General features: G+C 34.8%; 1 protein-coding gene across 3 annotated transcripts in view; it reads right to left on the bottom strand.

The window, feature by feature from the left end:
- The window catches only part of DGKB (diacylglycerol kinase beta), a 587,707-nt gene that overhangs the window by 450,752 nt on the left and 110,770 nt on the right, over nt 1-26,185 (bottom strand). For all 3 annotated transcript variants that reach the window (XM_074367408.1, XM_074367407.1, XM_074367409.1), the window contains exon 3: nt 11,820-11,896. In XM_074367408.1, the coding sequence (XP_074223509.1) occupies nt 11,820-11,896 (77 nt within the window). The remainder of the gene's footprint in view (nt 1-11,819; nt 11,897-26,185) is intronic.

Genomic DNA, 26,185 nt, shown 5'->3' with positions numbered 1-26,185 from the left:
AAACAATGTAAAGCACTTAGTGTTCCCCTGGGCAGGTAGGATGTAAAATAAATCAAATAGTAAAAAAAAAAAAAAAAAAAAAAAAAAAAAAAAAAAAAGGAATAAATAAAAGGGCACATTGGTTTGAAATTAGATTTTTTTAAATTATCTTAATTTTCCCTTCTCTTTATTAGTCCAAAAACTGGAAAATTCATTGCATTTTTCCAAATCAAACCCTCAGTTTTTTGCATCTTAGATATTTTGCTGTAATGGTTCTCTGTCAGGCAACATTGGCAAATTACTGCCTTCAGAAAGCAAGCATTTAAAAATAGATTATCTTACTTTAAAAAAAAAAGCCTATTATAGACATTCTTAAGAATTGAATAAAATTTCCTTAGTTCAGATGACGTCATCTTATTTATTACTGACGTTTTCCTAATGATGTAAACTTTTTCCTTTGACTTCTTTACAGTGTCGGTGGGAGCAAACTTCCTTTCTCTTACATTTCCTGCCATTACACACACCTTACAATGTTCTTTAAGCCAAAAAATAGCTGCTTCCGTGTTTCCATTCATTGAGGAATTAGTCTTCAATGACTTTCCTGGTTAACCCATTTCTTTCTTACCAGTAAAAGATTTTCAAATCCTTTCTAAAAATTGTGTTGTCCAAAATACCAAACATTTCTCTAAGTGGATATTGTCCTCAATCTAGACATTTTCCTTATCTCATGATTCAGCAGGCCATTTCCAAATGTATGTGTCTGGGTTTCTGCTGCTGTCATGGAACAGCATTAGAACTGGTTTTTGAAGATTGTGACCTTTAAATAGAATGAGATCGTTTATATGCATATCAATCGAAATAGTAATGGAAGAAAGAGGATCAGACATAATTGAATGAGTGTTCAAAAAACTGAATTGGCTGTAAGCTCAGAGACACATGCACCAAACAATATTTAAAATTTTGCAAACGGCTTTTTCATTTTTTTTTCCTTAAGGAGCAGCCAGTCTATTTAGGGAGATAACACAGAGAATCTGTAAAGAATACAAACTGAGGAAGCTGCTCAGATGTTGCTGCCAAATTGGCATAAATCCAAAACACATTTCTATATGCCTTTCATTATTATATCTGACCATCTGGGTTCTTGGTGTTTAAATCCCTGCTAATACTGAAGAAATAACTCTAGTATTCATCCAAGTAGATTCAAAGTGAATGAAAATAAATGTCGTCATTCCATCATTAACTTATTTTGGCAGTTTCAGGATGACAATTTTCTCATATTCAGCAAATGTTCCTTGTATATCCATTCCCTTTGTAATGGGCTTTGTTTTTGGTGTTCGGGTAAAGATATTACCAGCGCAAACTAAAGTCCTTCTGTCAGGGGGCTTATCTTCCAATGAAGGAAAAAAGAAAAAAAACAAAATAAATAGGATAAATCTATGATGTCTACTGGTATTAAATGTTGTAGAAAAATAAAGGAAAAAGTTTATATATTGGTGGGGGATACAGTTTTAAATTTGATGATCAGGTAGTGAGAATATGTTCTTTGAAGAAAGATTTGAATGAGATAAGGGAGAGCACCTAGCACATATATGGAGAAGGAACGCTTCAGATAGATAAAGCAGGTGGTGCAAAGGTCCTGAGGTGGTGCAAATGCTCCTGTTTTGGAGGATTTTCTATAGGAGCCAGTGAGAAGGAGCTGAAGACTGGAGTGGATGGAGGGAGGACTAGAGCCGTGAAAGATAAGGTTAAAGATATGATCTTTGGTGGTATGTGGGGTGAGGTTGACCATGTAAGATCTATTGGACCATCCATAAAGCATTATGGCTTTAAGGTATAGTGAGAGCAGCAGTTATTGGAGGGTTTGCAACAGGAAATCACATGATCTGACATATTTTAATAGGATCATACAGCCATAGAAATGCTTTTATATCAAACGATGGTCCAATTTTCACATTTTCTAACAAATGTGTATACAAAGCTAATTAGTAAGTGATCTTTAAAAGACAAAAATGAATCACTAAACTATAAGTAACTAGCTAAAACCACAAACAAAAAAATGACTTTAATTTATTTATCAGCAAGTGTTGACTGAGTGCCTACCATGTACACAGCACTACTGGCTGCTGGGCCGAAGAACTCTGACCAAATGAGGTGGGCAGGACCTTAAATTGGTTAGAGGCTTTCTTTCACCATTTCCATTTAAATTTTGCTTCCTAATTTATATCATTAATTAATTATGTTAAATTGAAAACTGATGTAAAGGCCACTGAGCCAAAGTATATAAATTAATGTGTAGCAAGGCTAACTTTCTGAGATTTCAAATACTCATTTTTTACATGAAAGTACTTTTAGAAAAAACATTGCATTTTTAATTGTCTCATTTCTCATGCTTATTGTGTGCTGCACTTGACTGTTCATTATTCAAATTTCTAAGAGCTCCCTGAAGATCTGCCATGGAGAAACCCCTTGGAAAAGAAAAGGGGAAACTGTGAAAACTTGGAATTTTTAAAAACCAATTTTGGCAGATGAAATTACTTTTACTGCCTCAGAGGCTCGTAAGTTATTAATTGTATTTGTCTCTACCTAAGACCAACATTTATTACAACTCAGTAGAGAGAAAACTAGAAGAGTATTTTCCCGTAAAAAATCATAAATGGCAAGAAAAATAAGCAATGCTACTCCAAATTATTTGAGTAATTATACAATGCAAATAATGGGTTGGAAGAATTTTAAGCAGAATATTTTTATTATGATTTTCAGGATACCTTGTGATCAAGAGTCTCTAATCAACTAAATTTTGCACTTCACTGGAATCCACTTAAAGACGCTGCCTCATCTAGTTCTCAGTGTTGCCCCTAGAACTGGTGTTAGCTGTTAATGAAGTGCACACTAAAGGCTTGAAAGTTATTTTCTCCTCAAAAAATGAACCCAATAAAGATTTATTGCACAACTATGCCTATATAAATTTCATTAGTAATGCCAGGTTTTAATTATTGCCTATTTGTATCTTATTTTTAAAGAAAATTTCCAAAGGGAGTTCTTCTAATGCAGACATGTGTACAGGTAGACTTATGAATATATCTTCTTCCCTGCTAGACTGTAAGATCCAACAGGACTTTGCATCACATAGTGCATAATGCAGTGTCTTTTACGTTGGAGGTCCTCATTATACATTTGAGGTATGGACACAAGAACAGTACAAAAAAAATTCACTCAGTTACCTCTTTGTAGGAAATCTAGCAAGAAAGAAAATTGATTCAGATGGGATGATAAGAATTTATGAAATATGATCAATACAAAAAACTTCCCTTCAGGAATATATTATTTCATTTAAGCTCAAATGAGATTATTTTAAAGTATGTTAGTGTACAGCTATAGATTTAATATTGCAGAAGGTTAAAACAAAACAAAATCAACCAGACTAATGATAACAAAATAACAAAGAATTTGGAATGGTTTCAAATATATATTTTCTCATAAATTCTATTCCTTCTAATCCATCCAGACCCAAATCTACCATAGTTAGGTCTGGAAGAAACATCAAAATGAGAAAATGTAGAAGACCACAAAACACTTAGCCAACATGCAAGAGTGAGAGACTGAGATTTTACAATTGGGTCAGAGAATCCACTAATTATTTGCAGGGCTTAAGATTGCCTTGAGTTGAAGCCTTTTGTCAGCAATTTGTAAAACATATTTATTAGTCTGATACTCTTTGATAGCAAAGATCATCTTGACCATTTCTGTTCCTCCCACAGGACTAGATACAATATCCAGTATACAATATACACGACATAAATGCATTTGGGATGCAACCCAATAATTTTTTTCTGTTCCAAATGCTCTTCTCACTTCCTATACGTTTCTCTCTCGCTAGTGGGTGTTTTTATGCCTAACTCCTTCTTGAAGCCTCCAATCTTTCCTTTTAATCTTTATAGTCAGTGACATTCTCTATTATCCATAAATGGAAAAATGAAATTAGATGTTCATTTTAAATGTTTGGTACATATCATGGAAATGCCGTCTAAATGTTACTGTGTTCTAGGAACTGCACTAAGTATGTTATGTGTACACACACTATACCTTTAATCCTCACAATAACTCCGTGAGTATAATGCTGTATCATCCTATATTATAGACAAAGAAGCTGGGGCTCAGGAAAGTTATGTCAAGTGCCCAGGGTCAAAAACTCCTAGTTAGCACCAAGGACCTAAATATTTCTAACTTCAAAATCTACTATGTTATAGTTAATTGAAGTATAATTTTATAGACAGATTTTGATTTTCCAATATTCACACCTAGTACAACTATGTGTTTAGTTTATCACTATCAAATGTATTTAGTCTGTCAATAACCTAGACATTTCAGGAAAAGGGAAATAAAAGTATAAAAATAAAAAGTAATGGTATAACTATCTCTGCTCAATTCCACAATCTTGAAAACTCTGAATTGACTGAAACTCTTCCCTTGCCTTTTGACATTTTAAGGGTAACCTATTACTTTTGACTGCATATCTGAAACATGTTCTAAATTTGGACCCAGCTCCACTACAATCCCCACTGCCACCCCAGGTTCTGTCATTTGATTGCACTGCTTCGGAAACGCATACCTGGTCTTCTCTTTAACTCAAGCCTGTTGTTCCCATTGGCTCTAGAAGTATTTTTCTAAATGGCAAACTTAACTTGATGAACTTTAGAATATTATTTATGATTTCCCTTACCCATTAAAAAATCTTAAAATACTTAGACACTCTAAACCTTTCTACAAAAATCTCCAGATTTACTTTCCCCTAATAACTTTCAGTGCCCTTAGGCTCAAAAAAAACCAAAAACCAAAAAACCCACCTATTCCGGATGGTGAAAACACACAAACAACAATAGTCAAATCTGAAAAATAAGCTTTAGGTGGAGCAAACACCTAAAGTGTTTGTTCAATTTGTCCTTGGAAAAGTGCGAAAGGATCCCTGAAGATCCTAGCATCACTGTCTCTCTAACCTGATTTTCAACTCTTATATAAATTATTTAATAAAAGTTATGAAAGGAATGATAGAACAATCTACACTGAACATTTAAATACCAAACTTCAAAGCTGGATATTATTATTATTAAACTAAGGAGAGTTACTAATTTATTTTTCAAATTATTTAAGCTTGTTTTTAAAACTCATCTATAGGGAAAATTTATCTGTAGTATAATCATATTTTATGTACCCTAAATATTTATCTATTTGAAAATTTCTGTAGGTTTGGTATAGAAAGTTAGGGGAGAAATAGATCAACTGTGACAAATTGTCACCTGGCCACTTCAAGCAGTCAAATCATGAATCTAAGCTTTCAATTTAGGATAAGATGTAGCAGATGGTCCACTCTCAAATTCTAAACGTTTTCATAGATACAAAACAGTGTGTTTTTTGGGGAATGTTGAGATTTGATCCTCAGTGCAATTACTAGAAACCTGCAAGGAGCTATTCAAATTGATTTCTTTAATTACGACATAACTAATTAATCTCGTAAGTATCTATGCAAGTATCTTCTCAAAGTGTTAGACGTGGTTCCATTCTACACTAGAGCAATTCTCTGAATAACAACTTATACTCAAGATCATATACTGAAATAAAAGTTATTATATTTTTCAACAATAATTCATACCTAGTCAATATCAGGTTAATAACACAGAACTGTAGTAGGCATTTTATTATTCAATTCGGTGGTATGTTTTCAAAACTGTGTTCTGGTTGTAGGTTTGATAAAAACAAGATGAACTTGTGTTGACAGGAACAGGGAGGTAAAGCTGAAATACTGGTCACCATGTCATACTATTCCTCGCTAACTCATTGTCCTGGCAGTTACGCAGTTGTGGGAGATGGAGCCAATACGACAGACACCATCACTCTCACCAGGACAGCATTCTAGATTGTGACCAGGCTTGGTAGTGGAAACAAATCACCCATCATTTCCTCCACTCATAACTCACGGCAGAAGGAAATTAACGTTAGAAAAGACATCAAGAGTTACAGCGTTCTATTTCCTCACTTTATAGGTGAGAAAAGTGAGGCTCTGACTCAAGGTCACAGGATTGGTTGGGGTATCTCCGATATTCTCACTTTCCCCTTTCAGACACACTCCAGAACTTTCATATGAATCATGTTGGTTGCTAAGTGTGACCAGCAGCCACTGACTCTAAACATCAGTGGAACACCATAGAGATAATTATTTTACTATACTTTAGAACTGAACGCTTTTAACCCTGTTAACAACTCAATAGGGCTCTTCCTTTTGTAGGTGAACAAACCGAGCCTAGGAGAGATGAAGTAACTTGCCCAAGACATGCTAATATGTGGCCGATGTGGGATTTGAACTCAGTTCAGTTGGATTCCTAAGACCAGATTTTCTCTGTTACACTTTCCAGGTGCTGTCTTGAATGCGAAGGGTTGAATTTGGTTCAGGAAGGACAATTATACCTCACAATAAAAGGGTGTTTATATCATTGCTAATAATTGTATCAGTGTCAACATCCTTGTTAAAGACATTAAAACACTATGTTTGGCAGTATATCCTTGCTAAAGACATTAAAACACTATGTTTGGCAGTAGCCCCACAAAATGTAGGTTCTGAACTCCACCGTTTCTTATTAAGGGATTGAAGCAACTCACTTGTTTGAATGTAAAAGGTATGCATATTAACATAAACCCAGTACAGAGTGCTGAGAACAAAGATAAGGTATGCCCAGGGAGCTATGAAAACTTAACTCAGCTTTGAGCCAAGAATTATCTACTGAGAGAAAATGTAAAGAGAAAATCCTACACTCACAGAACAGTAAGAGACAAAGAACACATAAAGGGCAAATAAATAAGCATGCCTTCATTCTTTTTTTTCCCCCTTTGGCTACCCCTCAGCTTTCCACGTTCTTTCTACTCTGCTACTGAAATTGCTTCCCTACCAAACAACTGCATACAGAACAATGACTGAATAAGACAAAGGAAGGCGGAAGCTCGTTCTGCTGACCCCAAGAAAAGACAGGCTAACTTCAACACTAGTTTTCAGACAGCCTGGAGTAGAGATGCAGGTTGTGCAGAATGATGTGTTTGTTGACCAAGGTGCTCAACAAATGCCCATTAAAAGCCAGGGCATACTTCCTAAAAGTGACTGTTTACTCTGAGGAGCTGCCTTCTATTAACAGAAAGCCCATATAGACTGTCTTTGGGGAAGCTCATAGGTTTCCACCCAGGTCAGGGATGAGATCAAGGAAAGGCCATTCTCTGAAAGAGACTAGTAAAAATCAGCAGTCAATGAGTTGTCATTTCAGCTGTGCCTCATCCTAGGAGACTGTAATATGTAGGATGAATGTCTAAGGCAGTCAAGATCATTCTGATGTAATTAATTATACTGGGACATGTTGGGGATGAAATTACAGTGCTTGTCCCTGAAACAATAGGGAAACTTGGGAATAAGAAGCAACTAGTATATATCCAGTATTGTCCAAGGGAGATAATATTATGGTTTTAGACAACTCGTGCATTTTAGGAAGATATATTCCTAGTAGGATAGAAAAATCCATATAGAGAACTCAAAAGCGTGTTGTACGTCTATGCACCCAACTGAACTATGGACATAAGACTTGCTTTACAAAATGGACTTTACCAGGAGAGAGTGGCTGAAGCAACAGACGGGTTACTCTTTTTCCCAGGAGGGCAAAAATCAGCAGCTTTTCACTTCTATTTTCCCCACAGATTCTAACAGCACTGTAGACCAATTTTTTTTAAAAGCCCTTATCAATTGCGTTTAAAAGCAATTTCAAAATTTCCCATTGCAAATTAATAAATTAAGACTTTCATTAAATAAAGGGTCTGAGCAGAGCCTGATTCTCTTTTGGTGAAATCAGAAAATTAAATTCAACAGACTACAAAACTGAAGCTTGTGTTCTGGACCCTTTTCAATTCTCCTAAAGCATCAGTTCCATTTGAGACCTTAATCTGAGCAAGTATCAGTCACTTATAACTTTATAAGTATTACAGACAGTCTTGCATATTATGACTCTCTATGGTACAGAAGTACAGCGCAGTGATATGGATGAGAAATTCATAGCTCACATCAGAATAAAGAAAGAAGAGACAGAATTTAATAGAAAAGAAAATGTCTTACTTGGTTAAGAATGTCTTGTTTCTGTGCATGCAAGGAAAGAAAGAATACACGTGTTAATGTAAGAGAATTTATACTCATTATCTCGTATTGCCGATAATTTAACTAAAAAGTCAAGTTACAGACTGATTTTAAAACATCCCCTAGATCCATGGGTCTCAAAATGCGGTTCCAAACTAGCAGCTTCACATCAGCTGGGAAATTGATAGAAATATAGATTTTTGAGCCCCACCCTGGAAACACAGAAACTAAGGGGCAAGGGGGAAGGCAACAATCTCTGTTTTAGGTTATTTATTTATTAACTTTTGTTTTTAATGGAGGGACTGGGGATTGAACCCAGGACCTCATGCCTACTGAGCATGTGCTCTGCCACCGAGCTATCCCCTCCACCCCAACAATCTGTTTTAAAAAGACCCCCAGGTGATTCTGCTGCAAGCTAAAAATTGAGAATCCCTGACTAGATCAATCTTAGAAAGTAAGAAGCAAACAGTTCTAATTGACATGAGATAAATATAATGAAAAACGCATACAGTATGATTAAAACTTTCCAGAGAAGATGAAGATATAATACGTATAAAAATAGATTATACTTATTCCCCATTGCTGTTTCCTTCTATTGGAATAACATCCCTAGCCTTTCCATCCCTTTGAAGATAAATATCTTTCCACACATGTGCCACTACTTAATTTCTTCCCACCTCTTTAGATGTCAATGAAATAGTATCTGAGATGTTCTGTGCTTTACTGTAAATTTCTCACTAGGACTGGCCGGCTACAAGTTACCTTTAATCGTAGCCTTTGTTTCATTCACACACGGTTAGGCGGAGACTAACAGGAGTCTCTTACCTTGTTAGGCATGAGTCAGTAACACTTATGTTCCCTGGAATATGCCACACTCACTACATAAGCAACGCCACTCAAGTATGTGAAATACCTTTCACTCCCCCTTCTCCTTCTCATCTAAGACCTTCCCTCTCATTCTAATGGCCTAGTCAGTTAAGTGAAGTGGAAAGGTCTTAAACTGGGATTCCAAGCATCCAGATTTTAAGTATGGTTATTGTCCTAAATCCAGTTGGTTAATCTTGGGAAAGTCATGTTACTTTTCTTAAAATGAGTTTCTTTATTTAAAAACTTTATAATCATATTTGTTTCAAGGCCTTTCCTAAGTTTTTATTCTTAAAGAATCTTTAAAGTCACTTGTTTAAATTTACATCTTCTGATTCTGTTATTTATTTCCTCAAAGAAGGATTATCAAATGATCTTTAAAATAGGAACAGGAATTAAAAATAAATGATTCATCCATATATTATACTTCAAAGATACTCTCTCTTCAAATAAACATTTTCATTGGATTAAGTTTTTAATGCACAGAACTTTTATAATTCAATAGTTCAAGTGAATGATAAGGAAAATAATGCATCTAACATTTAAGCAGCTTTACTCTATAAAGGGGAGAAGCAATTTAAGAGCTACTTAAGTTGTTCTTTCTTTGCAAATACATTTTATATGGATGACACAGCCATGTTCATTTTAGAAAATAAAGTGTTAGTGATTTATTCTAAAAGCAGACTAGATTACTCACTTTTGTAGTTTTTCTTACATATTTGAACATCAATTAGGTAGTCATCTATGCCTACTTTAGGCTAAACTTAACCAGTCAATAGAAAGTGATGACTTCGCACGTGAGTGGACAGTATGAATGCGTTCATACTATTAGAGTAACTTTCTGTAAACTTCATGGAGACGTGTACTGAAGAGAATCTCAAGGCCTTAAAGATTTCTTTCTCGGCATTGACTATTCCTAATTATTCCTATTGGCTTTTGTAAAATACATACTAGTGCTCAAGAGAAGCACATAAACTTTAAATTTTTCACTTGAAGGGAAAATACCTATCAGCTTCAAGGTGAGAGAGTGGTTTCACTCTTAAATTAGAAATATTTTGGGGTCATAATGAGATCTAACATTTTGTTTTTCAACTGTTCATTATTTTGATAGTTCATTTCAAGAGCAGATCTGTGCATTTATGGAGAAGTAAAACATTACTGAAGGCTGACATCATATGTATGTCTTATAATGAATCTAGTAATTACCTCAATAAATCCAGAACACAGTGACTGGTAATCCTCATGAAATATAGAACATCAGTAAGACTAAGTCTTGAGAGTCCTTTAAATAAGAAATAATTGAAGCAAAAACTCTACTTTGCAAACAAGATCATATTCCAATTGAATTTATAGCCAATGGCTATCTTTAGGGAGAAAAAAACTGGTTTCCTTTCTGCATGTAAATTAGATAACATGCATGTTTTCAACTGGGACTTGGAATGTAAACATTAATGACATTTTTGGGTCTTACAGTAATTCCGTAAAGTTGTCACCTTTACCTTTCCAACTCTGCTTTCTTGGTCTTTGAGATTTTCAGTTCTACAAATTTATCTGCCAACATTTTTTTCTCTCACTCTATAGCATCTAGGAAGATAAAATGTGAGGAAAAATGTAGGCCACATGCCTGCATCTTGCCCCTGATACAGGCAAATGTGTATGGCTTTAAATTGTCTATTTTTCCACATCATTTGCAGGCACTAAACTTTTAACTTTATTTTTAAGAAAGAAAATTAATTTTAGGTTAAAGAATTTTTTAAAGTATAGTTATGTATCACAGTATAAAAAGAATTTAAAAACTATAGCATGAAAAATAATAATTATTGGAATAAAAATAGTATTGGAAATACTAAAAGGAAATTATAGAGCAATATGAAAGTTTTGAAGTCAAAATTCAGAGTTTGGGTATTGACTAAAAAATAATTTCTATAGATCCCAGAGAAATAAAATATTAAGGATAATAAAGAACTGTGCTTTTGTAAACATTCAAAACCGCAATGACAATGATAACTAAAAAAACAAACCACATTTTAATCAGCAAACAAATCTACCTAGATGGCTAGATGAAATATCCAGGCAAAACTGCAAAGGGCAGTTTGTTTGAAGTCCCATACAACCTGACTACCATTTGGTGAAGCTGCAAAAGATCACAGCGATGATGACCAAGCATTTAATATGTAACATCTCCCAGGTAACATTAAACACAAGGTAATTTACCAAATACTTAAAGGAAAAGGCACGGTGTTCATGGTGTTCATTTGTTCAAGTATGGTGTTCCGCAGCAATTGACAAGACATCAACTTTTTACAGGGAGAAAATTTCATGAACTAATAAGCTTACTGGTAACGGGCTAAAACAAGATAGGGAATAGAAATTCCTTTCTTTTTATTTAAACTCCTCTTTAAAGTAATAGACCAATTGTATCCATCACAGACTCTTTTCTTCAGTCAAGGGAATACTTCCCTTCCCTTGCCCCATACTGATGTTTGTTTGGGGTGAATATATGCAGGTCATAGAGTGAGAGTCAGGCAAACTTTCCCCTTCTACCTAGTCCTACGTCCTGACTTCTAGGAAAATAACCTAACATAGACTATAGATGATCCCTATTCTTTCAAGTACACAATATAAAAATGTTATCTTCATTAGCAAAATGTTTTTGGATGAAAAAACCAGTACACCATTCATGTATCTTCCAGAATAGCATTTCATTATCAATTTCATTTCATTTATGAATATGTATTTCTAAGAAATCGTTGTTTAAAAACAAAATCTCTCCTCCAAACATCTATATAAAACATATAAAGAAAAAAAGAAGTTTTACCCCTTCAGGATTATACTTTGCAAGCACACCATTACCATGGAATTCTTCAAGAACATCTTTTAATTTCTTTGTGGAATCTATAAGAAAAATAAAACACATATTGTTTATATATGCTACGGCAGTTATGTAACCCTGTCCAGAAACAAAGACTTCTTAAAATATAAATATCACCAGACATTAAATTTTAAAACAAACATGCAAAATGTTCTTTACTCTTTTTGAAAGGATATTTAGTTGGAAAAGACAATCACAAAAAAAGAAACGGAAAAAAGTATGTTTTGCCCAAGATGAGAATTGCCGATGTATAAAATCAATTAATGCACAAGTGAGTGATAAGTAGCATGTTTTCCCCTGTTTTGATAACATAACATCTAAATGAACAAAACAGGCTTAATTAAAAAAAATAATATGTAGCTATTCTTTGTTGAACTTTACAATTTACACACTGCATGTTTCATATATCACTCCTTTAACTAACAATAACTCTGTTGGAAAAATAAGAAAAAGAAAATGTGTAGTTTAGCATCAATAATGAATCTATTCAGAAGAAAACCATACATCTTAGTATTTTGCAGGTATTTTTAAAGGGAATTTTCTAAATATACATGAAGCTCAATGTATTTTATTTCAATTAAGAAAAAAGTTTAGATATGTTACCAAAAGTAATATAAAATTTACATGTTTTTTCAAATTTTTAAAATAATTTTTAGGAATTTCATTGTATTAAGATGGTACCAAAAAATTTTGAATTAATATGGGAAATAATGTCATGGAAGAACCCAAATATAACGAGCATTAAAAAAATGAGTATAAAAATAATAAAAGTATATGTATTCCATCTACTAAAATAATGTTCTCATAGTTATCAAAATACAAGTTTTGGCCAAGAAGTCTCAAAATTACAATATATTTACGTAAGATAAAAGCAAGAGCTAACAAATACTGATGTCATTTAATACTCAATCAGGTTTGAATGCCAGTGATAAAACAACCTTGAAAATAAAATATGGGGAACAAACAGAAGGCTTTTAGTTTTCTATTAAAGAATAAGGTGTAGACATTATTTTCTAGCATTTGAATATAATCATTCCTGCCCTATCCCCAAACCTCAGTGATACTGGAACCACCATAACATTTTCCAGTTCCAAAACACACGTTTACAAATGTGCTTTTGAAACACTCTTAGAAAATTCACTCTTAGATGTCCATCAAGAGCATCATGCCTATATTTTATAAATTGTACTTTTACTGGCATTTATTAACCAGCAAATTGTTGTAAATTCTGTTTACTTTTATACAGATGTGATTGTACTTTTTAAATTGTGGTAAAATTCACAACATAAATTTACCACTTTAACCATTTTAAAGTATACAGTCTGGTAGTTTATTAGTATATTCACAATGCTGTGCAACCATCGCCACTATTTCTAGAACATTTTCTTCACTCCAAAAAGAAACTTCATGTTCTGGATATATCATACAAACGGGATCCTTATAATGTGTTGCCTCTGTGTTTGACTGACTTCTTTCACTTAGCATAATGTCTTCAAGGTTAATGTATGTTGTAGCATGTGTCTGTATTTCACTCCTCTTTACAGCTAAAAAGTACACCATTTTATGGAAATATCATATTTCGTTTACTCATTCATCACCGATGTATACTTGAATTGTTTCCATGTTTTGGCTATTTTGAAAAATGCTGCTATGAACATTAACATACATGTGTTTTTGTACAAATATATGCTTCAATCCTCTTGGGTATACACCTAAGAAGAGAATTGCTGGGTCATATGGTAATTCTATGTTTAACGCTTTGAGGAACTGCCAAACAGATTTTCACAGGGTTGTTCTATTTTATATTCCTACCAGCAACGTATGAGGCCTGCAATTTTTCCATACTTTTGTCAACACTTGTTATTTTTTAGTTTTCTTAATTATAGTCATCCTATGGATATAAAATGGTTTTGATTTGCATCTGAGTAGTCATTACTAATGAGTAATGATCTTAAACACCTCTTCATGTGCTTATTTGGCCATTTGTATATCTTTAGAGAACTATCTATTTGAGTCTTTGGACCATTTTTAAAATTGGGTTGTTTCTCTTGTTGTTGAAATTCTCCGGTGTGTGTTTGTGTGAGTGTGTGCATATGCACTGTAACATGCTTGAAGCCTGTACAGCTTCCTCTCTCTCCCTCCCTCCCTCTCTCTCTCTCTCTCTATATATATATATATATTTAGTATGTATTTTGCTAGAAACTTTCCATGTTATGATGAATGTTAATTTGTTATTCTGTGTTCCTTTCTAGATTGTAGATTGTCCTAGGGAAGAAAATGTACATTTTCATTTTTGCACAGCATTTAAATTTATTACAAAACTGAAACAAGAGAATTGCAATAAATATTGGAATTAAACTGAATAGAGCTATTCCTAAAATACAACAAATTATGATAATTGCTTTGACATGTACCTAAGCAGAAACATACTACTTCAGAGACAAGGTTCTATATGAAAAAGACACCTGAAGCCAATTCCTGATTCTCAAACTCTTCTCTGTGGATGATAAAGCACTATTTATCCTAAGTTAGCAGAACATCTTCTACTTCTTGTTTATAGGTGTAGATGCAGACCCTTCCGTGCATGCCTACAGAAACATACACATATTCAGATGTGTGAAGTTGGGAACAACATAACCCAACAGACTAGTTGTTTTAACCATAGTTTGGCCCCATGATGAGATGGAAGTGGGAGAAGAAAAATTAGGTTTCTTATACATAGGTCTTCTACATAACTTTAGAGACATTGCCTAAAAATGGGCTTTTCATTTCAGGTATACATAGGAGTAAAAAACATGTTCAGTAATCATTTATAAATGTCCCAGAGAAGGCAACAGTCTTCAAAATTATTCATGTCATTTTTTAGCAGTTTGCTGGCCAGAGTTTGCATTGGGATATTCTCATTGGGGAGACCACTAGGAATAAATTAATAAATTAAGAGCCAAAATCTCCATTCCTGTGATTGCTGTTTCCATGAAGTGAAGCTCAATGATGATCTTGTTCTGGGACAATTTAAGAAGCTCTGATTCACATTCAGATGAATCATCATCAACTCAACTTGTTCCTTTTCCAATTCCCAAGTTCCATTTTTAATGTCTTGACATCTGAAGTTTACCCACAATCCAATTCTCACTTTAAAATTTAGTTTAGAAACTGGAGCCTTATCTTATTCTCCTATTCTTTTCCCAATAACCTTTCTTGGATCCAATCTGTCTCAGACTTGACTTTTCCAGCCAATATTCTGTAGACAGAGATTCTGGTATGGAACACCAAAGGGTTCCAGATACATTGCCTTGGCCTCATATCATTTAAACAGAATTCCCTTATACAAACTGTCTACATATCTGCTTGGATACCCAAATTGCACTCGATTCTGAAGTACCTAATGTTATGTTCTATGTACTTTCAGAGAACACACACTTACTTATTTTGTAATTCAGCAGCTCTCCTGGATTTGTTCCTATCACCATAAACATTCCTAATTTTTTGATTATGTCAACTCTGAATCACATCTGTGCAAAACAACATTAGGGCAGCAAAGTGAAGAAAAGGATGCATGACTGTCTCTGACCTACCCTCTGGTAAAGACAGATACCAAGGAAGTGACGCCTAGATGAAAAGATAGGAAGTGAGTGAAAGGCATAATTTCAGTTGTATTTCAGCTAACATCCTAGCCTCAATGATGAGAGCAGAGTGACAGATTCCGGGCTGAGCAAAGCTGAGAAAACCAGGCAGGCAGCCAGACAGTCAGACAGCTGTGAGCTGTGAGTTCAATTCAGAGTTAATATGTGTTTGTAATGGGACAAAGGTTCACCTTCCAAGAAGATGGGCAACTGAAATACTGGGCAGCCACTTTCAAACAGCTGATTTAACCCTTGGGATAAAAGACCAGGACAGATGCTCAACACAAAAATATTGGGTCTCCTAGAAAGCAAAGGAGGGTCATGACTTGAGGCAATTCTGAAATATAAAGCTAGTTCCAGAGCCAATTTTTGGCTTGGCTAATAGGACAGGAGACTTGAAGAAGAACACTGGATAACAACTGCTGCCTTTTGACTAGAATATCCATCTTACCAGGAAGTAATTTAATGTTAATAACCATAACAGAAAGACTGAGGTCACTTTAGGCCGTCTTTTCCATCACTCTCAGCATCATCTAAGAAGTAAGGTGGTAGTGAGCCTAAAAGCAGGAGCTATTTTGTTCAGCAAACACCCCTGATACACACTGGAACAGAGACAATCTATATGGGGATTGAAAGAGTAGATTTTCTCTTATGGCTTATCTTTCTAGTCCCTGCTCGAGTGCATGAGTTGTTTCAGAGGTCTCCTAAAGTGCCAACTCCCTGTGAATCCTCTCATGTTTGGCTGAGTCACATAATATCCAATGCCATGAGAGTTTCACTAGCTATATTTTAGAAATGTACAATTAGGAATATTCTGAATTTTTACATGATTTTCAAGGATTATCCAATTCCTTTTACATAATTCTGACATAAAAATAAACTGATAAGTATATTTGGCAATGTTTAGAAAATAGAAGAATCAAGCGAACAGGTCCTAAAAGATGCTACATAAAAAAATAAAACACTTTAGTTTCCCTCCTCTCTCTGTAGGTGTCTGTTGTGTCTTGAATGAGCTACCTTTGCGATTTCACTGGTTCTTTGCCTCTTTTCCAAAAAAAATCTCAATATACATTTGTCAGACTAATTGCAAAGGCCCCATGGAGTAATGGAAAAATTTAAAGCCAGATAGGTTTGGATTTGAGTCTTGGCTCCAGAACTCTTGGCTGAATATCCCTGGGCATATATTTAATCTCTCTGTGGCTCAGTTTTCTTTTATAAGCTAAACAAAATTAATAAACTTTTAGTCAGACTAATCAAGAAAAAAAAAAGCTCTAATCAATAAAATCAGAAATGAAAAAGGAGAAGGTACAAATGACACCACATAAATATGAAGAATCATAATAGATTACTATGAACAATTATATGAAGAATGTGAAGGCAAGTGTATGTGTGTATGTGCATGGCTGGGACATTGTGCTGTGCACCAGAAACTGAGACAGTGCCATTGACTATACTATAATAATAATAATAATAATAATAATAATAATAATAATAATAATAATAATAATAATAATAAACCTATCTCTCTATCTATATATATATACATATATTCATTTAGTTCATGATATAGCAGTCTAATTAAAAATAGAACTGGAGGTATGAGCCACATCAAGGAGAGGATTTTATTAAAATTAAGATGGTTAAATCACTTGAACGTAAATTATTCTTTGTCACAGTGACCACCCAAGCAGTCACTTTTTATATGTAACTTTCATATATTCCTGTTAAATTAAATGTCAAAATTAAAAATAAAGAACACATTTCAAATTTTAAAAAATTTATTATATGCCAGTAAAATGGACAACATAGATTTGCAGCAACATGGATGCTCCTGGAGAATGTCATTCTAAGTGAAGTAAGCCAGAAAGAGAAAGAAAAATACCATATGAGATCGCTCATATGTGGAATCTAAAAAACAAAAACAAAAACAAACAAACAAACAAAAACAAAGCATAAATAAAGGACAGAAATAGACTCACAGACAGAGAATACAGACTTGTGGTTATCAGGGGGGTGGAGGGTGGGAAGGGATAGACTGGGATTTCAAAATTGTAGAATAGACTACACTGTATAGCACAGGGAAATATACACAAAATGTTATGATAACTCACAGAGAAAAAAATGTGACAATGAGTGTGTATATGTCCATGAATAACTGAAAAATTGTGCTGAACACTGGAATTTGACACAACATTGTAAAATGATTATAAATCAATAAAAAATGTAAGAAAAAAATGGTAAAATTCCTAAAAATGTACAGTCTCCCAAGACTGAACATAGATGCAAAAATCCCCAACAAAAAATAAGCAAACTGAATTCAACAATACATTAAAAGAATCATATTCTATGATTAAGTGGGATATTACCCAACGAATGCAAAGATGGTTCAATATCCACAACTCAATCGATGTATCAATATATCACCTCAACAAATTCAAGAATAAAAATCATACAACCATCTCAAAAGATGCTGGAAAAGCTTTTAATGCAATTCAACATCCACTTATAATTTCAAAAAACCTCTGAACAAAGTTGGTATAAACAGGCCGAACTTTAATGTATTTAAGGCTGTATGTATGACAGCTAACATCATACACAATAGTGAAAAGCTGAAAGTGTTTCCTCTAAGATCAGCAACAAGACAAGTATGCCCACTCTTGCCACTTATATTCAGCATAGTATTGAAGGTCCTAACTACAGCAATCAGACCAGGGAAAGAAACAAAAAGAATCCAGACTGGAAAGGAGGAAGTAAAACTGTCACTGTTTGCAGATGACATGACGCTATATCTATATCTATCTATATCTATATCTATATCTGTATCTGTATCTGTATCTATATCTATAAAATCCTAAAGATACCACCAAAAATACCCAGCAAAACTCATCAATGAGCTCAGTAAAGTTGCAAGATACAAAATTAATATCCAGAAAATTGTTATGTTTCCATGTATTAAACAAGAAAATTTGGGTAGAAAAATTATGAAATCAATCCCATTTACCCTTGCATCAAAAATTATAAAATACCTAGGAATAAATCTAACCAAGAAGGTAAAAAACCTGTACTCAGGAAACTACAAGACACTGATGAAAGAAGTTAAAGGCAACACAAACAATGGAAAAATATATCATGCTTGTGGGTGATAAGGAGACATTTTTCCAAAGAAAACACACACATAACCAACAGACACATGAAAAGATTCTCAATATTAAATAATCCCCAGGGAACTGCAAATCAAACCACAATGAGGTATCACCTTAAACTTGTTAGAATGGCTATTTTCAAAAAGACAATAAATAAAAAGTGTTGCCAAAAATGTGTAAAAGGGAACCCTAGTACACTGTTGGTGCGAATGTAAATCAGTAGTCACTACGGAAAACAGCACGGAGTTCCCTTAAGAAATTAATAATAGAACTACCGTAAGATCCAGCAATTCCACTTCAGGTTATTTATCTGAAGAAAAGGAAAACACTAATTTAAAAAGATTTACTCCTATGTTCACGGCAGCATTTTTTACAATAGCTGAGATACAGAATAATGAGTCACAAGGGTGAAATATTCACGTGGGGAATATAGTCAATTATACTGTAGTATCTTTGTATGACGACAGATACTAGGTAAATCATGGTGATCACTTCGTAATGTATATAAATGTTGAATCACAATGTTTTGCACCTGAAACTAACACAGTGATGTACATAAATTATACTGTAACTGAAAAAAGAAACAAACATGTAGACATTGGTAAGAAATGCATTAAAATGCTAACAAGTTGTTTCTGACAGTTGGGGATTGCGAGTGACTTAATTTTTACTTTATGCTTTCATATATTCCTAGTTATTTGCAATTAATGTGTATTGCTTGTAAAATTAGAAAAAAATGCCATTAAATTAAAAAAAACAAAAACACTTCAGGCTTTCAGGTTATAACCTCAATTCACTTGCAATGAATGATTTAAAAAGTAAAGCACTGAACAAAATCTTGTCAATTAAAAAAGTATATGTATAACAAAAAACCCAAAAGTCATAAGGGTATTTTTTAAATTAGAAATGCTTTATTGCACCCTATCTTATTTTTTTTGCTCAGAATTATGTTTCTGTTTCATAATGGAATTAGAATATACATCTATCTTTTTGAAAACTTTATACTATATTTGCATAATATATGTTTTATATAGTTATTATAAGAATGCATATTACAGAATAAACATTAAACTTATTTATGCTGCATTATAAGGGGAAGTTACATTAAAGAAACAGAGGACTATTGCACAGAAGTAAAAAAAATAATTCTGTAAATAATACATTCTCATTATGCCTCATGAGAAAATTTTTTTATTAGATTCAAAGTATATTTTAAAAGAAAAGGCCAGGAGTTTTCCTATCCAAATAATAGTCATAGCTGCCGTGAGAAGATCATTATATTCCACTGGTTAACACCAAGACTATCCAACTTATTAAAATTCATTTGTCATTTTTTAAAAAATAACACATTTTTAAAGAACTGACTGTAGCTTAATAATCTTGTCCTTTATTTGCGAAAGTAGACAGGGCCAAGGGTCCCTGTTTCAGCGGGGTCATTATATTTCTAGGGGAAAACGAAAGCTCTGCCCACATGAGAGGGGCAGCCAATGCCTTTAATCTTAATCCTAGATGGGACATACAAAAGTCATCTTTTAGTTCTCTCAACTCAGCACTCCCAAATATTTCCTTCAAAATCTAGACCTCCCAGCAGAGATATTTCCCTTTATCAGTAAGGGTATTTGTGGCCTAGAAATCATTCCTTTGCCCCGAGGGAAGCATCCTGGCAGTGGCTGCTTCAACCCCCGAGGAGGAGGGTTGTGTAGCTTGAACAGTTTAAAGAGCAGACCATTCTAGTCAAAATACTGAGCTAGCATTAATGCGCATAACATGTTAGTGCAGGTTTTTCTCAACTTCCAATGGGGTAACATCCTGATGAACCCAACATAAGTTGAAAATAAGTCCAAACTGCATTCAATGCATCTAACCCAGCAAGCATAATAGCTCAGCCTAGCCCACCATGAGTGTGCTCAGAACACTTACATTAACGTATGGTTGGGCAAAATCAACCAACAGAGAGCTGCTTTCATAGGAAGTGTTGAATATCTCAGGCAGTTCATCGAATATTGTGCTGAAGATGGAAAGCAGAACGGTTGTGTGGGGACAGAGTGGCTGTAAGTGTGTGGGTTGTAAGTTGTGATCGTGTGACTGCCTCGGAGCTGCAGTCACTGTTGCCGCCACATATTGCTAGCCTGGGAAAAGATCACAATTCAAAGCGCGTTTCCTATTGAATGCATTTCGTTTCTGTACTCAAACTGGATCCATCGTAGGAACACCTGGGTAGCTTTTAAAATACACTGATGCTTGGGCCCGAAACAGAGTGATAAAGATTGCATTGGTGTGGGGTGGGTCTCAGGCATGGGGACTTTTAAAAAGCTTCTCACATGATTCTAATATTCAGCTAAGGTTGAATCAACCAATGGTGTGATTCTCAAAAAGATACACAAAGAAACTGAGAGTTAATTATGAAATATTTTCCGGCAACGTATTCCTGTGCATGTACATCTACTTTGGTTGCTGCTCAATGGGCTGCTATTGGGGTAAAAAAAAAAAAAACTTCTTAGAACATTTTATTCAAAAATTTATTTACCCTCACCTCAGGTCACAATTGTAAAAAAACAGCATTCTGAAAATCCATAAGATGCGGAAGTTGATATTACTATGCATTCAACTCCCCAGCTGATATAAGAGACGTTCTGCTTAAATTGTAGCCAGCAGGAAAACAAAACAAAACAAAACAAAACAAAACAAAACAAACCAGCAAAAACACCTTAGCACTACAGAGGAAGATCTTTGGAGAACTCACCATCAAGAGCCAGAAGTTCATACCCACTTGTGTGAGAATTGCAATAAAAGTACAAACAGATTGGAAACGCAATGTGAAACTACTGCTGAAAATAAAAAGAACAGTCATATTGTAGCAGTTTATATGCTAATGGAAATCTATACACCTGGATTTTTAAAAACATCCTAAGAAGAATATTCTAGTGATACAACTATTCTAGGAAGCGCTGTAAAATAAGCTCTTAAACTGTTCTGAGTACAACTCCCCTCTCCACAGGCTCCTGCTAAGTTGCTTGGGATCACTGCTAACTTGAAAAGATGATGGCCAAACTAGCTTAGAGGAAAGGGCTGTACACGCTGCAGCAGCTCTATGTACCTGGAAAGACACCTGTTTAATTTCAGAGTAACTGTTGATTTGAGAGTACGAAGAAAATGTCCTTTCTCCCTTTCATAGTCATCACTTACTGATACTATTTTTAAACCACTAGCCCTTAAAACAAACACTTTGCTGCATTTACTATTATTTTTTTCCCTTCTCCATCTACCTATACTTAACTTTTTGATATGTGCATCTATGTATATTTAACTTTTTGATGTGTTCAGTGCCTTGGAAAAAATATCTGTAAGAGTAAATCTTTGGACAGATAAACTATCTTATCATTTTCTTAGCAAAGTGAGGTCAGCTGGACACTGTCCTAGGAGCCCATGAAATAATTTACAATTTATAGAGACTGTGTTGTGTAGGAAATGCATTAAGAAAATATATACTTGCATTTGAGCTCCTCATCTATACAATAGGAAAAAATGATAGGGAAAACAATTTTAACTACGAATTTTAAATGGTGGTTGAACTGACTGGTCAGATTCAGTGGTGCACTGGCACATGTTTGCTGAGAATGCAGGGTGCTAACTCAAAGTGTATGCTGACTGAACTCTTATAAATATTCCCACTATGGCCATTTCAAACCTCCAGCATGACATCATGAATGTGGACTTGGGAAGAGATCACAGCATTGGACTCACATACACTGTATTTAGTGAACTAATCAACATAAAATTTTATATACTTTAGGGAGAAGGAACAAATCTTTCAAAACAAATAGTGATAAACAGCAGAAACAAAAGTTCCCAGATGCAATTGCTCAATCGTTTTTCAAATATCTGAGAGGCAAGCATTGAGTTTAGAACAAGTATTATTCTAAGTACTTGGAATAATCATAGCCCAAAACCGAAAATATTCTGGCTGGTGTAGCTGGCAGTCTAGTTCAGGAAGACAGAAAACAAACATAATACATAAATGTAGTAAGTTAAAAGACTGCAACAACTATGGAAAAAATAGCAGAAGGTAAGAGGGGTTATCAGCTTGCAGGACACAGTTTATCATTTTAAATAACAAGGTTGCAGTAGACTTTTGTGGAAAGGTGATATTTGGGCAAAAGTTTGAATCTGATTTATGTTTTAAAAGAAGCATTCTGTTCATGTAAAACTAGTAAAATCTGAATAAGCTTTGTGGATTATGTCAATGTTTATTTTCTGGTTCTGATAGAATTTTATAAACTGTAGTTATGTAAGATGTAACCATCTGTAACTGGTACATGTGGCCTCCTGTACATTTTATTTCTTTTGGTAAGTTTCTGTGAATACTATCATCATTTCAAGATGTTTTTTAAAAGAGAGTGTTATTGTACTGAAAATAGCCTATAAAAGACAAGGGTAACAGCAGGAAAATAATTACAAAGTTATTATATTAACTCAGTCCAGAGATCTGTGACTTTGTATGAACTTATTAGTGATGAAGCAGGAATGATGGATTATTTTGAAAATGGAGCCAAAAGGATTTCCTGATGGATTGGATATGGGTTGTGAAAGTGAAGAGTCAAGGATGATTCAAAGATTTTGCATTTGAGCCACTGGAGTGTGAAGATGCCACAGACACGAATGGGGAACACTGCAGAAGGAGGAGGCTTGGGATGGAGAGGCCTTTGTTTTAGTTTTAGCCATTCTATATTTGAGAAATCGACTAGACATTTAAGTGTAGCCACCAAGGAAGCAATTATACATATGCATGGAATTGAAGAGAGGGTCTAGGCTAAAGAACTAACTTTGGGTGTTACTGTGTTATGTGTACAAATGATGTTTAAAGCCAAAGAGCTGGCTGATATCACAAGGAGAGTGAGCAGAGAGAAGATACCAAGGACTGAGACCCGGAACACTCCAGAGTTCAGATGTCAGGAAAAGAGAGTGAAAATGCAAGAAGACTAAGAGAAGCAAAGCGGCATAAAAGGTCAGGTAAGATGAGGAGCAGAAACTGATCATTGGATTTAGCAAGAATAAAGTCATTCATGTCCTGCCAAGAACTTTTTCAGTTTAGTGGTCGGGACAGAAGTCCAATCAGAGTGAGTTAAGAGAAAGTAAGATGGGAGGAATGGGAGGCAGCCAATATAGGCAACTCATTCAAAAAAAATTTGCTGCAAATGGAAGCAAAGCATTGGAGCACAAGCTGGACTACAGGACTCAAAATGATTTTTTAAGAGAAAATAGCATGCTGATAGAAATGATTCAGTGAAGAAGGAAAAACCACTAGAATGGTGCCCTTCAGTGAAAAAGCAAGCATGCAATCTCGTTCGCAGCAGGTCTGCTTTAGGGGGGGTTAACCTAAGTGAGACACGGAGAGTATATGGGATCACGTGCTGGCGGAGGGAGACGTCCAGGTGGCGTAGGTATGTGTGTGTATGTATGTATGATTACTTTACCTTGGTCAGTGAAAGAGAAAGAAAGGCCATCAGCTGAGAAATGAGGACAAGGGAAATGATGGAGATTTGAGCAAAGGACTGAGGTGTTGAAAAGTCACCCAGGAGACGGAAGAGTGAATGGACAAGGGAAATGTGGTATGATTGCCCAGCCACACTGAAGGCAGGCAGCTAGAAAGAAGGAAGAGAGTGATAATTAATTTGGGTTATGGTTTCTCCATCCAAGTGCTGTGGACTGAGACTGGGCAAGAGAGCTGAGGAAGGAAGCAAGGAGACAATTTTAACGACTTCTCATGGGGGACTGCACGTGGATTGTGGCTTATTACTTCCGCTCAGGAAGAGTCCATCGGGACTCTGCCGGTCATCCCCTTCAGTTTGAGAGAACACTTTCTGGCGGCAATGGTGCTTTTCAGAGCTTGACGCCCTGTACTCAGACACCAGCCTCCTCTGCATCAGCCCCCAGGCGATACGGACAAGAGAAACTGGCGATTCAGATGGCTTTCTCTGTGAGCTTCTCTCGAGTTCACAGAACCTCAGTGGTTCTGGTCTTTCTTTTAGTTCCCTTTCCTTCATTTTCTCTCCACTCTGTCAAGCAGCCAATCATGCTTGGAAACATCTGGTTCTGTTTCACAATTGTCTTTTCAGCCTTCTTCCTGGTCCAGAGGATGGACAATAGAAAAATAGAAAGCCCAAGTAGTTCACTTCTATGTGGAGCCATCGTTATTAGTAATGAAAAGGGTTAGTTCCCGAGAGAGGCAAGCTAAGCCTCTTGTCCCCGTTTCACCTCCCCTGCTCTTTCCTGCCCGTCTGAGGATGCTCTGCAACGCCAGCACACACTCACTCAACTCATTCTGCAGAGGCTGAAAAAGAACAGCGAGATAATACTTGATACTTTCCTTGAGGACATGTTTTTTCCCCACTCCTTGAACTTAAAGTCTGCTCATTTACTCTCTCTCTCTCTATCTTTCATTTCTTTCTTTTTAAAAGTGATTTGGGGTCATTTATTAGGTTCAGTGGGTTTTAGGTTTTATAATTTTTTAAGTTTTACAAATTGAATTCATTGTATTTTCCAGAAAGATAGACTAGATTAATATATATATATGAATGTGTGTGTGTGTGTGTGTGTATGTATTTGCAAGAAATGATCATTTCATTCACTAATGTTCAAGTAGTTTCTTCACAGTTATCAAGTGGAATCTTCAAACTAATGAGCCCATTTTCAACTAAACATCAAGGTTTTTAGATTGGCTAGTGCTAATTAACTACCATTCACTATTTGTAGTAATTGCTGTTAGTAAACAAGAATAATAATAATATGTTCTTGTGCTTCTGCTGAGATCAGCACCTCGTGTACATTAAATGTTATTAACTGTGAGCCCTTATCATCACATGTGCTGCCAGATTTACACTGAGCTCTGTGAATTTCTTTTTTGCCAGAACCTTAATTTCAGATTATCAATTTTCATTTTCTTTTGTATTTTCACTAGATGCTTTAAAGTTCCTATTTGAACCAACAACCAAGATATAAAGTAGTAATTATCAGTTTCAATCTCATTATAGGAAATTCACTTTCATAGGCAACACAATTAAGCACAGTCATTGTAGGTGTTTCAATCAAAATAGTTAATGAAACGCAACTATGAGTTACAATTAATATAGTTACTAAATACAAATGAATCTGTCCACCATTAAAACTTTTGAAACCCACCCTAGTTCAGAAGATGAAAATGTTATTTTTTTAAGTCCTTTTGTGGGTTAAAAAATATTTATTAAGGAACCAGACATTCTGGAAACAACAGTATATTCAATATTCCCCATGCTAATAATATCCTGTTTTAAGACAATACAAAATGACCAAAATTTTCCAAATAGTTTCTGACCATAAAAATTTCCAGCTCTCTCTGCATTTACCAACAAACACAATATTATGCAATCTGGAAAAATCAAAGTCTATTCATTCTGCTGGCATACATATTTCAAAGCATATCATTTGCTCACATACATATTGTAAAGAACATAAAACTCCAAAACACTCTGCCCAAGTTTTAAATTCAAAACAGAACTCAGGGAAATGT

This window comes from Camelus bactrianus, chromosome 7 (assembly GCF_048773025.1).
Source record: "Camelus bactrianus isolate YW-2024 breed Bactrian camel chromosome 7, ASM4877302v1, whole genome shotgun sequence".
Classification (NCBI taxonomy): domain Eukaryota; kingdom Metazoa; phylum Chordata; class Mammalia; order Artiodactyla; family Camelidae; genus Camelus; species Camelus bactrianus.
Note: the sequence above shows the minus strand (reverse complement) of the source record. Positions and strands in the feature narration are given on the sequence as shown.